Source organism: Cupressus sempervirens, chromosome 10, assembly GCF_028749045.1.
Source record: "Cupressus sempervirens isolate cs-2001-9-10 chromosome 10, ASM2874904v1, whole genome shotgun sequence".
NCBI lineage: Eukaryota > Viridiplantae > Streptophyta > Pinopsida > Cupressales > Cupressaceae > Cupressus > Cupressus sempervirens.
This window is the reverse complement of record NC_143127.1, coordinates 948,503,774-948,517,191: the sequence shown is the minus strand read 5'-3', so window position 1 is coordinate 948,517,191 and position 13,418 is coordinate 948,503,774. Positions and strand designations below refer to the sequence as shown.

At 35.7% G+C, this 13,418-nt stretch overlaps 1 protein-coding gene across 2 annotated transcripts; it reads left to right on the top strand.

The window, feature by feature from the left end:
- Window positions 1–5,923: 5,923 nt before the first annotated feature.
- LOC149537112 (translocase of chloroplast 101, chloroplastic-like) lies at window positions 5,924–13,064 on the top strand. Of its 2 annotated transcripts, XM_089807130.1 has the most exons (3): window positions 5,924–6,212; window positions 7,464–11,088; window positions 11,232–12,440. In XM_089807130.1, the coding sequence occupies exons 2-3, from the start codon at window positions 7,829–7,831 to the stop codon at window positions 11,254–11,256; spliced, it is 3,285 nt and encodes a 1,094-aa protein (XP_089663256.1). In that variant the 5' UTR covers window positions 5,924–6,212; window positions 7,464–7,828; the 3' UTR covers window positions 11,257–12,440. The 2 variants fall into 2 exon arrangements, with proteins under 2 accessions (XP_089663256.1, XP_089663255.1); XM_089807129.1 differs by having other exon boundaries at window positions 7,464–13,064.
- The last annotated feature ends 354 nt before the right edge of the window (window positions 13,065–13,418 follow it).

Here is a 13,418-nt window from a genome sequence, read left to right as displayed (position 1 = left end):
TACATACACACATATGTGTGTGTATGTATACACACACACACACATATATATATATACATATGTATATATGTGTATATACATACATACACATATATACACATACATAAATACATTTGGATATGCAATTTTATCATCTTGGAAAATTGTATTTGATCCTGCTAGCTGGGATTAGTTGATTGCTCATTTTATTATACCTAATCTAATGACAGTTCTACAAGAATTTGTAATCAACCTAACTAATCATAAACTAAACCAATTTAACTACATTGTGGCTTGTTTATTTCTAAAAATATCTACTATGATATGTTTTTCTAAATTTTCTTGTGAACTCTACCCATTTTTCCTAGTCTGCTTTATTTTTGTGCAAGATCTTGAGCTAAGTCACTTAGCAGGGTTGAGTAAGTTTTATTGTTTAATTATTTGGATTCTAGAATATTTATGTATCTAGATCATTTTTTTCTGTTGTGCTAATATGTGATAAGCACCTTAAAAAAGATCTCTCTCTATATATAAAGACTACAAGTTGTGAAATTTATCATGTTTATGCATCTACATTTGCTTTGCCATTGCTTATAAGAGTGTTTCAAGGTTGGGAATGTGCTTCATGTGTGGCATTCAAGTGATGCATTTGCATATGCAATTTTATTACCTTGGAAAACTGTATTTGATCCTACTAGCTTGGAACAACTAATTTTTATTTTATCATATCTAATCTAATGAAAGTTTTACATGAATTTTTAATCAACCCAACTAATCAGCAACTAAACCAATTTAATTGGGTTATGGCTCAAGCATGTGATATTGCCATTTATCATATGGTTGCAATGTTGGAGGCAACATTTCTTTCAAAGTGGCAACAAGTTTTGTATCATTGGCTTTGTTCAAGTCATGATTTTAATGAAGTAACAAAGTGGTTTTTAGAGTAGAAAGGACTATATAATGATGAGGAAACTTGAAAACTTGAATGTTGAAATGCTGAAATGAAAGTTATTGAGGATCAAACACCTATGCCAGAGTTACAACACAATGTAAAGTTGATTTTAGATATAAACAAAAAGAAAAAGAAAATGTGACATAAATGATTCCCCATTTGTTTTGGTTGTGGAGAGTTGCGCACAAAAGAGGGTAGAGAGCTTTGAACGTTGGCAAGGATTTCATTTTTGTGCCCTTGTGATCACTACATTTTGTTGTTGTGCCCTTATAATCTCTGCATTTCATTTCCATGCCCTTGGTGGAGATCAGTGGAGATCTAAGATTTCGTTGTTGTGCCCTTGTGATCGTTGCATTTAATTATTGTGCCCTTGTGATCTCTATATTTCATTGTCATGCCCTTGTGATTTTCATGCCCTTGCTCTATAATTTTATTTCCATATCATGCCCTTGTGATCTATGTTCCCTTTGCACTGCAACATTTGGGGTCAAATTGCAATGACAATTTGTGATGACAGTGTAATTTGTGGTGTATTCAGGCCCAAATGTAGTAGTTGTCTGTGATTTTCTTCAAAGGGAGAAGAGGTACCTATGTAAATGTTATTTTCTTTTCCTTCTAAACATGTATCTCTTTATATTTCCCCTAGTAGGTGATTAGAGAAGCTTCTCTTTATGCATATGTATGTGTATATATACATACATACACACACATATGTGTGTGTCTATGTATGTATGTATGTGTATATATACATACATACACCCACATATGTGTGTGTCTATGTATGTATGTATGTATGTATATATACAGAAGCTTCTCTTTATGTATATATATGTGTATATCTACATACACACACATATATGTGTGTGTCTATGTATGTATGTATGCATATATACATAGATCTCTTTGTATATATACATATACAAAGATCACAAGGGCATGACAATGAGATGTGGAGATACAAATATACATACATACATACATACATATATACATCTGCATATGCAATTTTATCACCTTGGGAAATTGTATTTGATCTTTACTCAATCACCAAGAGATAATATAATCTATAAGTATATTTTTGCATACTTAGTTTGGTATGAATAGTTTCGATTGAATTCATCTAAGGAGAGTGAGTCTACTCATGATGATAATGGCTTCATGTATTGGAGGAGAGAGACTTACAAATGATCAGATGTTGTTCATGGATATGTGATGATTTGTTTGTGATGCCAATATATCCTCCTCCATATCGAATTTCTATATCATCAAACTGCTAGATACAAATCATTGGAGTCGGTCTTCTAAAATGGTATGGGCTACTTGGAATTGTCAAACTTGAACCATTGAACTGTACATTTAGATTGATGAACCAACAGTTTGAATCACTAGTTTCATGTTTAGAACCTTTGGCCTTTGAGATGTGAATTTTGATTTTGATTTGTGGTCCATGGACTATTATGAACCAAAATACACCTAAATGTTCTTGGAGACATCTGAAAGCATCTGCACAAATTGATATGAACCATTCAATCTAAATTACAGAGTCTTTGAATCTTGATCCAAGCCAAGAGCCTTTTGAACATTGAAACCACTAAACTGCCAAGGACATTGAACTTATTGAACACATGAACCTCCTTGAACCAATGGAACCATTTTGAAATAGGTTCAATGAGGTTAAAAACCCAAGAGGGACTAATATATAAACCTCAAACAAGGGTTGCATGCTATGGTGGGGTAGGAGGAAGATGGTTGTGTGAATGGCTGATATGGTAAGTTGCAGAAAATCAAGGTGTCAGTAGCAAGTAGTTTCATTAATTTGATAAGGGAACCAACTTTGAAAGTGGGATGATCAAAATTGGCATGTCCATCCTTATGATAAATGTCTCTATCTCAGAATAGAAAATTACCTCAAACAACAAGCAAAAAATTATTAAATGTATGGAAAATTAGAATAACATTGACCTATAATATTTTTGAAGGAAAAATAATAATAATAAAATATTTTGGTGAAAAAAACCATGAGCTATGTGGCTCCACATTGTGGCTATTCCACTGTCTAGTAGTGGAAACTCTTCACGTTAAATATGAAGATCTTGAAATTAAAAAAAGATAACTATCAGAGATCTATATTTGTGTTTTAGTGATAACAAATATATAGTCTAATTTTTAGAAAAATAATAGTCTTAAATTATACAATAAAATAAAATAAACAAGAGTACTAATTGTAGCTATATAATTATAATGTTACTAATTATGTTAAACCAAATGTTCAATAGAACACGTATGAAGCAACATAAATGGATCATCTACTTGATCCTATTATGACTTAACATGAATGCATCCGATCACTACCTAGATGATATTATGCACAAGATTTTTACTCAATCACCAAGAGATAATATAATTTGTAAGTACAGATTCCTGCATACTTAGTTTGGCATGAATAATTTTGATTGAATGCAAGGATAATTGCTTGTGTGAATTAAAGACATGAACGAAGTGTGTACGTATGCATGTAAAGTAAGTTCACATAGTGAACTGATATACATACATACCTGCACATATGCATACAATCATCATAATTAGTTATCCTTGAATTTGACCAAAGCTATTATAGATGAACAAGAGATACATGTTAAGAAGGGAAAAAAGGAACATTTACATAGGTACCTCTTCTTCCCTTGAAGAAAATCATAGAGCAAGGGCACAAAGATCACAAGGGTACAACATGACAATGAAATGTAGTGATCACAAGGGAATGACAATAAAATCCTAGATCTCCATTGATCTCCACCAATGTTCAGAGCTCTCCACCCTTGTTCGGAGCTCTCAAACCTCTTTCATGTGCAACTCTCCACAATCAAAAAAACAAATGGAGAATGATTAATGTCAATTATTTATTTATTTTTGTTTATAATACATAATCCATAATCCACGAGATCTCTTTGTATACATACATACATACATAAATAAATAAATAAACACAGACACACACACACACACACACACACACACATGAAAACAACAATGCACTTTCTAAGAATTTACAATTGTTCAACAAAATTAATGTTTTGCAAGAAAATGCACCTGAAGAACTATTAGCTCAGAAGCAAGAACATGGTGTTGAAACAATACATAAAGTGATTGACATGAGAGGTTCACAAGTGAGGGTGTTGACCTAATCAAATGACAGTTCTACAAGAATTTGTAATCAACCAAACTAATTAGCAACTAGACCCATTTAACTGGGTTATGGCTAGTTTCTTTCTAAAAATATCTACTATGATATGTTTTTGTAAAATTTCTTGCGAACTCTGCCCATTTTTCCTAGTTTGCGTTATTTTTGTGAAGGATCTTGAGGTAAGTCACTTAGCATAGGTTGAGTGTGTTTTATTTTTTTATTATTTGGACTTTGGAATATGTATGCCGTTGGATGAATATTTCTATTGTGCTAAGATGTAATAAGCACCTTTAAAAAGATCTCTAAATATACATGTTTAGAAGGAAATACAAAGAGATACCTATTTAGAAGGAAAAGAAACCAACATTTACATAGCTCCCTTGAAGAAAATAGTAGAGCTAGGGCATGACAAGGAAATCACAGAGCAAGGGCACACCATGACAATGAAATCACAAAGCAAGGGCTCAAAGATGACAAGGGCACGGCATGGCAAACAAATTGCAAAGCAAGGGCATGACAACAAAATCACAGAGCAAGGGCACGACAACAAAATGCAGAGATCACAAGGGCACAACAACCAAATCACAGAGCAAGGGCATGACAATGAAATGCAGAGATCACAACAACAAAATGCACCAATGACAAGGGCACACGAACATTTAGAGCTCTCCACCCTCGTTTGGAGTTTCCACCCTCTTTCACGTGCAACTCTCCATCACAATTAAAAAATGGGGAATGATTTATGTCATGTTTTTAAAAATATTTTAAATACTTATGCGAGCGTTGCAATTATGACATATGTCAGTATTGCGACAATGTTAGGGACAATTGTGAAAAAAAAAGATGAAAATCACCACAAATTACATTGCCATTGCAAATTGCTGTCGCAATTTGACCTCAAATGTTGTAGTGCCTAATAAGGCTGAAATAAATCCCATAACCAAGTGGCTCCTAACAAGGTTTGTTCTTAACCAAACATTTTTGTAAGCTCCTAACTAGGCCAAGCCTTTAACATGATACATTTCAAAAGAGTACATGATTGTGAGTACCAACTCCCACTGTGGTCTTTCCCTTATTCCTAGGGTTTCCATGAGAAAATAACTAGTGTCATCTTTGCATTCTTGTGAGCAGTTGTTTAAGTTGGTTTCTTGTTGATGCTTTCATTTGTAAGTTTATGTTCATGCTGAATGATATCATTTAAGTTGTGAAGATTGGTTTTAATATGTAGATTTGATATATTATTGATCCACTCCCTACTCTTAGTAATCACGAACTCATCAATACTAACATAACATATTTAGGGTCATGCCTTAATCAATCCTCTAGTTTGGCTCTAAAAAAAGTTGAAAGCTTATACGAAGTCTCTGATGCTAAGTGCAATTAGAAGAAGTTATAATTATGGAGATAAGTGCATGCAATTATATTGGATAATTTAGGTGCTTGATAATTGAAAGCCTGTGTGTAGGTGAAATGGATGTACTAGATGCTTTCAAATATAGACAAAGCTAGATAAATAAATTCATTTTAGAATCAACTTGATTCATGAATATAAAGTGGAGTTAGAATTTGGTAAAAATTAAACATTTAAAAGAAAAACATGTTTGTACAAATTATTTCATATAATATTATATAAATAAAAAGTAATGCAAAATATTTCTAATCCAAATAACATAAATATAATTTATATTGAAAAAGAGATCAATTGAAATGTACAAATATAAATTTTTTTTTCTCTTTGAATTTTGCCACAAAACAATTGAAGTTTTGAACGGAGGTCACCGATATAAATATCTTGAATTTTTTTAGCAGTTAACAACTTCGGGACTTCTTGATAACTGTCGTATACAACTCTTCGAAGAAGTGAACACGCTACTCTGTGGGATAGTCGGATTTCTCTGACCAACACCGACTGCGGAGTATCTATAATCTTCCCGAGACTTCGTCTCTGCACTGTAATGGTGTTTGAATACCTTACACACACACAATAGTCTGACATTCTAATACTTAGTGCTGATATTCAGTTGTTGGATACCAGATATTTCTCAGACTATGTTATTGCAGCTAACTCTGAAATTATACTCAGTACCAGTCTGTTCACAGGTAAGTGTATTATTTTCTGCATTTTATTTAATCTTTGTTTCCTCTATAATCCTATTTTCTCTATTTCTAGTCTGCCAAAACATCAATTGATATCATTTGAGTAGCTGAAGATTTTGTTTCATTGAATGGGTTTTTTTCTTTAGCTTGCATTATGTTTGTCTGTTGCCCTTTTAGTTGAAGAGGGATTTTGGGTATCGATGATTTCCGTGGGATTTTGAGATTAGACTTGGGTTTATGGTAAGGTTTATGTTTGTCCTGTTGATAAGTGTGTTTTTACTTTGTAGGGTTTAGCTTTCTTTTCCTGGTAAAGTTTTAGCTGTTTTATAAAACTCCTTATTTTTTATTATAAATCTGGAATATGTGTGAATGCAAACTCGACGCATTCTTTATACCTCTTGCCAGCACTTGGCTCATGCGCTTATAATTCATGAGTGTCTCCCATAAACATTACATCACAATTCCTTGGCCTAGGTTTGTATGTCTTAGGTGATGTTATAAATCAAGGGGCTCAATGAAATTGTAGATTCAGCTTAGCCATTATCTTAAGAATTTATACTTTGGCCATACTCCACTCAGCACTGTGCCTCATGGTTGCTGCACTCAAATATTTTCACTTATCAAGTGGGAATGTCAGCTAGTTCATGGTAAAAGAAAATTTGAATTTGGGCACTACTCCTTATATGCCCCTATTGCAATTACATTTCAAGTTTAAAACCTTGCTTTCTGCTAGCCCAATGTTCGTTGGTGTCCGTGCTTTGTTCGGTTGTTTATCCAATTTGTGATGAGAATTATGAATAAATCTGTTGATTCTCTTAAATTCTTAGAAATAGTGAATTTTGAAATAAACATGAGCAAAAAACCTTGGCTTTTTAGTGCACAATGTAGTTAATACCACATACTAAAGTTTTGCTATAGCAACTATATGCCATGGGTTTGAAATTGTGATTAACTTTACACTGATACACACATAGACTGTTTTAGTTCTGATTTCATAAATCATGGGTTAAGAGGGGTTTCAAGGGGTATGTCATTTTTGCTTTGTAGGTTTAATTGTGTGGATCAAAAGATTCCTTCTTCATTTGCATATTATGATTTTATCATTGGTCTTCTAGTTGTTTTTGTAAAACAACATTCAGGCTTAGTCTCTAAAACTGAGGATTTGATTTAGTTTGGCAGGTCTGTGATTGGTTTGAAAATTGGTAACTGCTCACATTTAAGGGTATGTGTATATGGATCTTTGTGCTTGGACAGGTTGCTTGAGAACTATGTCGCTGGTTTATATTGGTTGCATCCTTTGAATGGCTACTAGATGTGAATTCAGGCAAAGAAAACTGCTGGATAGAAGTCATGCCTGTTTCCAAATTAGAAGGAGGCAGCAGCACAAAGAATGTTGAAGAAACTAGTGTTTTTGCAAAAGTGGACAACATTGATCACTCTGAAGCACCTGAGGATGAGAAGAATAGAACAATAAAAATAACTGAGGACAAATTATGAACAACATTTTGATAGGCAGCAGTAGTGTGGGGCACAGGGCATACTGCAGGAGAAAAGAGATAGGAATAACAAGCTCAAGCAGAATGAAATAGAAAACAGAAGGAAGAGGCTGTGTCAAAAGTATGAGTATGTTTGAATCCAGCAAGTATAGGAAAAATAATCATTTGAACAAGAGAAGTGGTGAAAACAATGATATAAAAGAAAATTTAGATTTAAAACATAACAATTTAGGAGGGCAAGACCCATCGGAGCTTGTCCCAGAGTATGATCAGAGAGATATATTGCTGTTTCCAAATGCCTATGCATGTGATTGTGATCTAAGAGAAATAGGCTTACCAGAACATTGCATATATGAATATCGAAGTGATTTGGCAGAGAAATGGGACATTGCACTTAAAGAGGCTGGCACACATGAAATTCACAATACTATGAATAAGGAGCCTCCAATAGAGATGGGGGAGTTATGTACCATGCCATGTGGGGGGGAAGTGCATGATTACCAGATATCGTCCAATGCAGCAGGATTGTTATTCACAGAAATTGCCAAATCAGAAATAATAATGAGCGAGTCTTTAAAAAAGCAAGTGAGAGCAGTAGAGAAAGATCTCACTGTAGGAGTTGAGAAGAAGATACTTGACAAATTAACATATAGACCACCTGTAAAGGAGTGTGGGGCTGAGGAGCTTACTGAAACTCCAGGGTCAAACAAGAGACTAAATGTAGATGAAGGGAATATTTATGTAAAGCAGCCTGAAACAAAGACACAATTAGGTTCTCAGGTCACTTCTGAATGCTATAGAGAGCAGGTGGTGGCTGAGATGGAGGCAGTTCAGGTGGAGAATGAAGAAATTGAAATTGCTGGATATATTGGTATGAATGGTGATGAAAATAGGGTGATACTAGATTCTTATGCTGGGAATGAATGCCAGGATGACATCAATGGAAGTTTGATTGACAAGTTGTCACTTGGGAAGAGAGATGAAGTCTATAAGTCTCAAACTACAGATCAGAATCTTTTCAAATTTAAAGGTGTGATTGACAGTGAATGCATGGATGAATTTGGTGAAGCAGCATGGAATGTGTCACAGGGTTGTACACAACCATCTACAAAATCAAATGATGTAGAATTAATTGTCCATGACTCCGGCATTATCAGATCTGGTGATGTAGATAAAAAGGCAGTTAGGCAGTTGAAACCTTTAGAAGATACTCTAACTGACAAAAAACATCCAAAACATATGAATATTGGCAATGCAAATGTTTCAGCTAGTTTTATACCTGCAGAGGAAATAAATGAAGATACAATTACAGACATAGACTGGAAGCAGGATTGTCCAGTTCTAACTGAGAATGGTTCTGAGTTAGAAACTCATGAACAACATGATTTTGCAGAAGAGAAGCAACATCCAAAGAGAGTTTCTACAGTTGGTTTTCAGATAAAGGAAATAATGAAGAACTCAGATAATGCACACAAATCCCCTTTCAATAGTAAATCTTTGTCAGAGTTCAACTTTCCAGCCAGGTCTCCCAAGGATTTCAGTGGAGTTGTGGATGTTAAATCGAACTCAGGAAATTTTAGAGATGATGACACTGAAAGTGAGGAAGGAGGTGATCTGCATGCAAAACCACTTGCTTTACTAGCTTGCGACAGTCCATTGGTGCATGTTGTGGAGAACTCTGGTACCACATACAAGCTCAATTTACATAGGAAACTTCCATCAGAGTTTAACTTTTTAACTGGGCCTCACAGGTCTCCAACTAGAGTTGTGGATCTGATCTTGAAGAGCGAGGTAGAAGATGACACTGAAAGTGAGGAAGAAGATGACTTGCATGCAAATGTAACAGCTTTACTTCCTTCCAACAGTTCATTGGCACCTATTGCAGCGTGCCCTGGTAGTGTTGAATCCTTTGTTCATGCATTGGGGCATGTTCGACCTATGGTACATCGTTTTCTTCCAAATATTTTTTCGGTACCTCTATCATCATCATCTCCAATGAACCAGAGCAACGAGTTAAATGAGACACAAGAAAAACTGCAGGTGCTTAGAGTGAAGTTCCTAAGGCTTGTGCACAGGTTTTGCCAGACTCCAGACAATTTTGTGGTTGGACAGGTGCTGTACAGACTTGGACTTGCAGAGCAGCTATGGTGGAGCAGGAATTCTTGCCGAACTGGACCTTTCAAATTCGACACAAGTAATTTGATTGCGCAGGAGCTGGAAGCATCTCAGCGAGAAGATTTGGATTTTACTTGCACAATACTTCTTCTTGGGAAAACTGGAGTTGGTAAGAGTGCAACCATCAATTCGATCTTTGGCGAGGTGAAATCTGAAACCAATGCATTTAGGCCAGGAACTAAATCAACACAGGAGATTGTGGGGACAATTAATGGGATCTGGGTAAGAGTGATTGATACACCTGGGCTTCTTGTTCCCTTTTCTGATCAATCTCAAAATGGTAAAATATTGGCATCAGTAAAGCGTTTCATTAGGAAAACACCTCCAGATATTTTTCTGTACATTGACCGGTTAGATATGCAGAGCAAAGGCTGTGGAGACCTCCCTTTGTTGCGCACTATAACAGATGCCTTTAGACCTGAAGTTTGGTCCAATACCATTGTAGTCCTCACACATGCTGCATCTGCTCCACCTGACAGTCCTTACGGAACTCCCATTAGCTATGAAACATACATATCTCAGCGTTCTCAGTCAATACAGCAAACTATCCGCCAGGCTGCAGGAGATATGCAGCTCATCAATCCAATATCCTTGGTAGAGAACCATAATTCATGCAGAACTGATAGTGTAGGTCAAAGGATTCTGCCAAATGGGCAGATTTGGAAGACTGACTTCTTGTTACTTTGCTTTGCATCCAAAATTCTTGCTGAGGCAAATTCACTCTTGAAGTTGAAAGATGGCATGCATGAGAAGCCATTGGTAACTCATGTAACAGCTCCACTATTGCCTCTTTTTCTTTACTCTTTGCTGCAATCAAGATCTCAAGTCAGGCTCCCTGAAGAGCAACTTTGGGATGTTGATGCTTCTGATGACAGCCTTGAAGATTCATCAGATCTGGAGGAAGAATCTGAGTATGACAAGCTACCTCCTCTAAAACGTTTAACAAGGGCCCAACTTGCTAGGTTAGATAAAGAGCAGAAGAAAGCCTATTTCAATGAGGTAGACTACAGGGAAAAGTTATTCATGAAAAAACAGTGGAAAGAAAAAAGGTATCAGCGGAGGTCTATGAAGAAGATGAAGACTTCTATGGAGAAAAATGAAAAATACAAGAAACATATGGAAGACGAAGTTGGTACAGCTGAATCCTTACCTATATCCATGCCTGCTATGGCATTGCCACCTTTTAATGCGGATTCTCCTGCCCACAGGTACTGTTTTCTTGATACAGTGAGTCAGTGGCTGGTACAGCCAGTTCTGGAAAGTTATGGGTGGGATCATGATATTGGCTATAAAGGGTTCAATTTAGAAAAGACTTTTGTAATTGGGAATGAAATTCCTGTTTCATTTTCAGGTCAGGTTATAAAGGACAAGGATGAGGCTAACCTGCAGTTGGAATGTGCTGCTTCCTTGAGGCACAGTGAAGGAAAAATGACATTGGCAAGGCTTGATATTCAGAACATTGGCAAGGAAGTGTCTTATACTCTACACAGTGAAACAAGATTTAGTAATTTAAAATACAATAAGATGAAAGCTGGGATGGCCTTCAGTCTGTTAGGGGATACCTTATCAGCTGGTATGAAGCTTGAGGATATATTGATGATTGGCAAGAGGTTCAAGATAGTTTTGAATGGGGGTACTATGTTTGATCAAGTAGGCCTAGCTTACGGTGGAAACTTGGAAGCTACCTTGAGAGGCAAGGACTATCCAATTGGTGGTAAACTTGCTACCTTGGGACTCTCTGTGATAAACAGCCATGGAGGTCTTGCTTTTGGATTCAATTTGCAGTCACAATTTGGTATTGGAGGGAATATGAGTATGGAAGCTTGTGCAAACTTCAATAGCCATGGTAAAGGACAAGCTAGTGTGCGAATAAGAAGCATTGAACAACTTCAAATTGCTTTGGTTGGTGTGATTCCTATCATTAAGGCCCTAATTGGACACAGATTCTTCTCTTCGCTTTCAGTAGACAGAACACTCAAGTCCTAAATCAGTTTGTAATTGCTAGTGGCATAGTATTTTGTTAGCAATTGGATCCCATTGACAGCGCTTTACGCATATGAGTGAGCTGTGATTTTTAATGGGGAACCTTTAAAGCCTACTCATGTTCTTATAACTTATTACACTTTCTGATAGAGCACTTTTTCCAGTTGAGCATCAATTGCTGAAGATAAATGTTGTACCTATATTTGTCATAGGATCATGGATACTATCCTATACAGAATTTTGATTTGAGCTGATGTGATCTTAGAACCAATTGAATATTGGTTATTATGGTCTGATCTGATTGAGTTTAAGCTTGCTGACAAACATAGTTACCAAAGTCGGGGTACCTGCAGGTAAAGAAAACCATGTTTGAATGACTGATTGACTTCAGATTGAGCTATATAATTCTGAGGTTCTCAAAGGTCAGTGGTATTCAACTGGGAGATCAACTAAGTGTTTAACTATAAATTATGAGGTCGTTACCAGAGTTGGGAATGGTGAGAGATGAATTTCAATGGACTTATTGTTCTTTATGGGGTTGTTTCTAGTAGAATAAAAGCCGGAAATTTCCTGTAAATAGGAGCTATCTGTGTGCAACTGTTTATGAAATTTATCAAGCAAAGGCCTGTAATTAGTGTAGTGTGATTTGATTCTGTGCTAGAATAATAATGCACTTGTCTATGTTACAATGAGCATTCAAAATTAGGAATACAAATGGGCTTTTTTGTATTTACTATTGGGGTTTTACTAGCACAGGAAAAGGGCACTCAGGAAAACTTAGGAGTTAGAAATGTTGATGGCTTTGCCAAGCTGCCCAGGGATACATCATAAAAGGCACAATATATTGGAGATTGAGTTATGAGATGTGGATGCAGATGCAGTAAATTCCACCTGTATCTTCTATCAAAATCTTGTTCTTGTCAGGCAGAGGAAGAAATGAACTTGTCTTTACCGAAGACAAACATTATGTGAAGTAAAAGCACTGGTGGGTTGAGGCACAGAAAATTTCCCGAGTTTTGGATCCTCTTACCAGGCAAAATGCATGTTTTCATAGAGCATTTTCTGATTGATTTTCTAGAAAACATCCATTGATTTCTGAACATAATTAAGGACTGCATTTTGGGATTGGACAATCATCATAAATTCTCACTTCTGTTATATAACTGCTTAGCAATAATAAAGTACCTTCCTGTGTTTCAAAGCATTGTTTAGTGTAGGTCATTATTAAAATAACAGGCACTAATATTGTCTTCGCATTCCTCTCTCAAATGTCTTCAGTTGTTTATGTTTTCTTCATGATTCTTATTAATTTCATATTTTTTGCAGTCAAACTATCCTTCGTTTAAGTCTTCTCTGTGCAGTTTCTTTATTCTGATGTATAAATTGTAATGAGAATATCTATGAATATAAACTTTATCATCTTTGAGCTTTATAGAAAAGCATGCAAAATTGCTTTTCATGGATGGGAAACATGTGTCTCAACCTTACAAGCTTTTTCCGGAAAATTCTAGAATTTGTTTGTAGTAGTTTTCCACATGTTTATGTGTTGGAAAAA

What these genes read in the sequence shown, in the direction of transcription:
- LOC149537112 (XM_089807129.1), top strand. Translation starts at nt 7,829, where the DNA reads ATGAGTATGTTTGAATCCAGCAAGTATAGGAAAAATAATCATTTGAAC.